The sequence below is a fragment of the Scylla paramamosain genome, chromosome 7, assembly GCF_035594125.1.
Source record: "Scylla paramamosain isolate STU-SP2022 chromosome 7, ASM3559412v1, whole genome shotgun sequence".
Lineage (NCBI taxonomy): Eukaryota > Metazoa > Arthropoda > Malacostraca > Decapoda > Portunidae > Scylla > Scylla paramamosain.
In genome coordinates this window covers 10,622,501-10,625,000 of record NC_087157.1, presented here as the reverse complement: position 1 = coordinate 10,625,000, position 2,500 = coordinate 10,622,501, and the positions used below count along the sequence as shown (strand labels likewise).

Genomic DNA, 2,500 nt, shown 5'->3' with positions numbered 1-2,500 from the left:
GTGTCCCCACACAGGCTCCGCCAAGGCCTTGTGCCCCCAGCCGCCCGCTGAGGAGTAGGAGTACCGGTCCGAGCTGAAGCCGCCCACACGCCCTTCCTACAAACACATCCATGCCCATCAGATAGGTTAAAACACACACACACACACACACACACACACACACACACACACACACACACACACACACACACACACACACACACACACACACACACACACACAGAAAGAGAGAGAGAGAGAGAGAGAGAGAGAGAGAGAGAGAGAGAGAGAGAGAGAGAGAGAGAGAGAGAGAGAGAGAGCATTATTCCATAACTGTAAACTTCACTTGCGTAACTTAGGTGTGTGTGTGTGTGTGTGTGTGTGTGTGTTGGTGGGTGGGAGGGTGGTTAGTGAGGTTGATTAATTTAAATGTAGAAATTACTCTATCGTTATTTTATGTGATGCTAATGTGATATGTTTTCCCCCACAGGTGAGTACGAATCTGCAGGTGGTGGAGGAGCAGTGCCAGGTCGGCTCGCAGAGTTGGTAAAGCGTTAGTAAGTATTAAGTGTGAGTGGTGCCAAAATGCCAAAACCAAAGTCCTACGTTAGGAGGCACCGCCGTAGCTCTGATAGACAAGGGAAACCAGACGTAAAATTTAAAAAAAAAATGTATGTGTGAATAGTGGTCAGCCGCGTGATGGAGGAAGGAGAAATTCAACTGCGTGGGATTCGTAGTGTCGCGGCACCAAAATTCAAATCAGATTCAGTCAATCGATCCATAATGAAATATTTGAAACGATTGAAACTTTTATTTATTCCTAACAGTTTACTGGTTTATAATGAATGTAACTTTGGTTGGAATTTACATTTGTAGCTTGCCTTTCCAAAGAAAATGACAAACGTTTTGAAACATGAACCAAACTGTAGGAACCTTATTACGTCAAGACAACGGTGAAGGGAACTAAACGTGTACATTAGCTTACGATTACATTAGAAAGGAATATAAAATCAAGTGTTTGTAATGTTCATAGACCCTGAAAGATTTTGAAATTCCTAGCCAGGTAAAGGAGTGTTGTGTTTGTAACGTCCCTCCCGGCACTAAATATGTATATGAGGATAAACTGATGCCGAGGGAAGTAGAATGATGTGATGTGGATGCTGTCCTATCGTTATCGAAGCTGTAAGCATTGTAAATGAGACAACAAGGAAAAAAGAAAAAGCCAAAATAAGGGAAGGAAAAAGACAAGGTGCCAGAAAATGGTTCGTAATGCTCTGATCGCACAGTACGCGAGTTTACAGGAGTCGCAGAAAGTGGGTGGTGATATTTTCAGTGGCTATAAACGAAGAAAAAAAGCGAAATTCTGAAAAAGGTAAATGTATTCTTGTACAATGAAAAACAAAGCAAGGTGATTTAGGTTACTCAGATCACGTAGCAAGACGGAGGCTTACAGGAGTGTCAAAAAAGTGGATAAACGAATTGGTTATAAACGAAGAAAAAGTGAGATGCCGATACAAGGTACTCACGTTCAATAAGAAATCAAGCAAAATGACACAGGTAACCTGTTTGGGTCACATCTCAAAACCATAACGTTTGATTGATACTGAGGTAGACTCCATGAAAGAATTAGAGGACCTGAAAGCTGTTCTCGGCAAGTACTGAAAGATGCAGGGAGAGATTACTAGAGTTAAGAGAAGCAGCAGCAGGGGAAGCACCATAGAGCCCTTTGATGAGAGGAACAATGTGGGGAGGTATTACGCATTTTTAAGACCGCTAGTACCATAACACGAGTACATGTCTAGAAAGCGTATATGAAAGGTAGGAAAGGGTAAGTCAAGAGGCAAGAGAACAAAGTGGAGCAGAGATAATAGTGAAAGCGAAAGATGTATGCGTTGTGTATATGAAGGGCAACAATGGGAAGAGAATAGCTAGGAAGAGCAAAAGATGTGTTGTGTATATGAAAGGCAGCAAAGTGTAAATCAGGCGTAAGGGAAGAGTAAAGCAAGGTAATAGTGAAGGCAAAAGATGTGATATGTGGTGTGGTGAGAGTGAAACGAGGCACTGTGATGTGGTTAGGGCGTGGAGAGGAAGGCGAGGGATGAGATAATCTAAAAAGGACGTGACAGTCAGATGGAGGGGATGATTCCGAGAGGGATGCCACGTGTTGGGTATGTGTGAAGTGTGAGAGGGAGAGAAAGGAGAGGAATGTAGAGAGAGATGCATTATAAGAAAGATGTATTGAAGGAGACACTCTGATGGCGGGGATGATTTGAAGAGAGACGCCACGTGAGCAGTGTGAAGTGTGAGGGAAGAGGAATAAGGACAGATAAGTTATAAAAAAGACATTGAGGGAGAATTGTAAAGAGTTGCATTATAGAAGAGACATGGAGGGAGGTAATCACATAGAGGGCATGATTTGAAGAGGCACCCATTTGTGTAGTAAGAGAGAGAGAGAGAGAGAGAGAGAGAGAGAGAGAGAGAGAGAGAGAGAGAGAGAGAGAGAGAGAGAGAGAGAGAGAGA

At 43.0% G+C, this 2,500-nt stretch overlaps 1 protein-coding gene across 5 annotated transcripts in view; it reads right to left on the bottom strand.

The window, feature by feature from the left end:
- LOC135102063 (immunoglobulin domain-containing protein oig-4-like) overlaps window positions 1–2,500 on the bottom strand; it is a 72,927-nt gene that overhangs the window by 36,583 nt on the left and 33,844 nt on the right. For all 5 annotated transcript variants that reach the window (XM_064006738.1, XM_064006737.1, XM_064006736.1 and 2 more), the window contains exon 3: window positions 1–96. This exon is cut by the window's left edge and continues 72 nt beyond it. In XM_064006738.1, coding sequence (XP_063862808.1) covers window positions 1–96 — 96 coding nt within the window. The remainder of the gene's footprint in view (window positions 97–2,500) is intronic.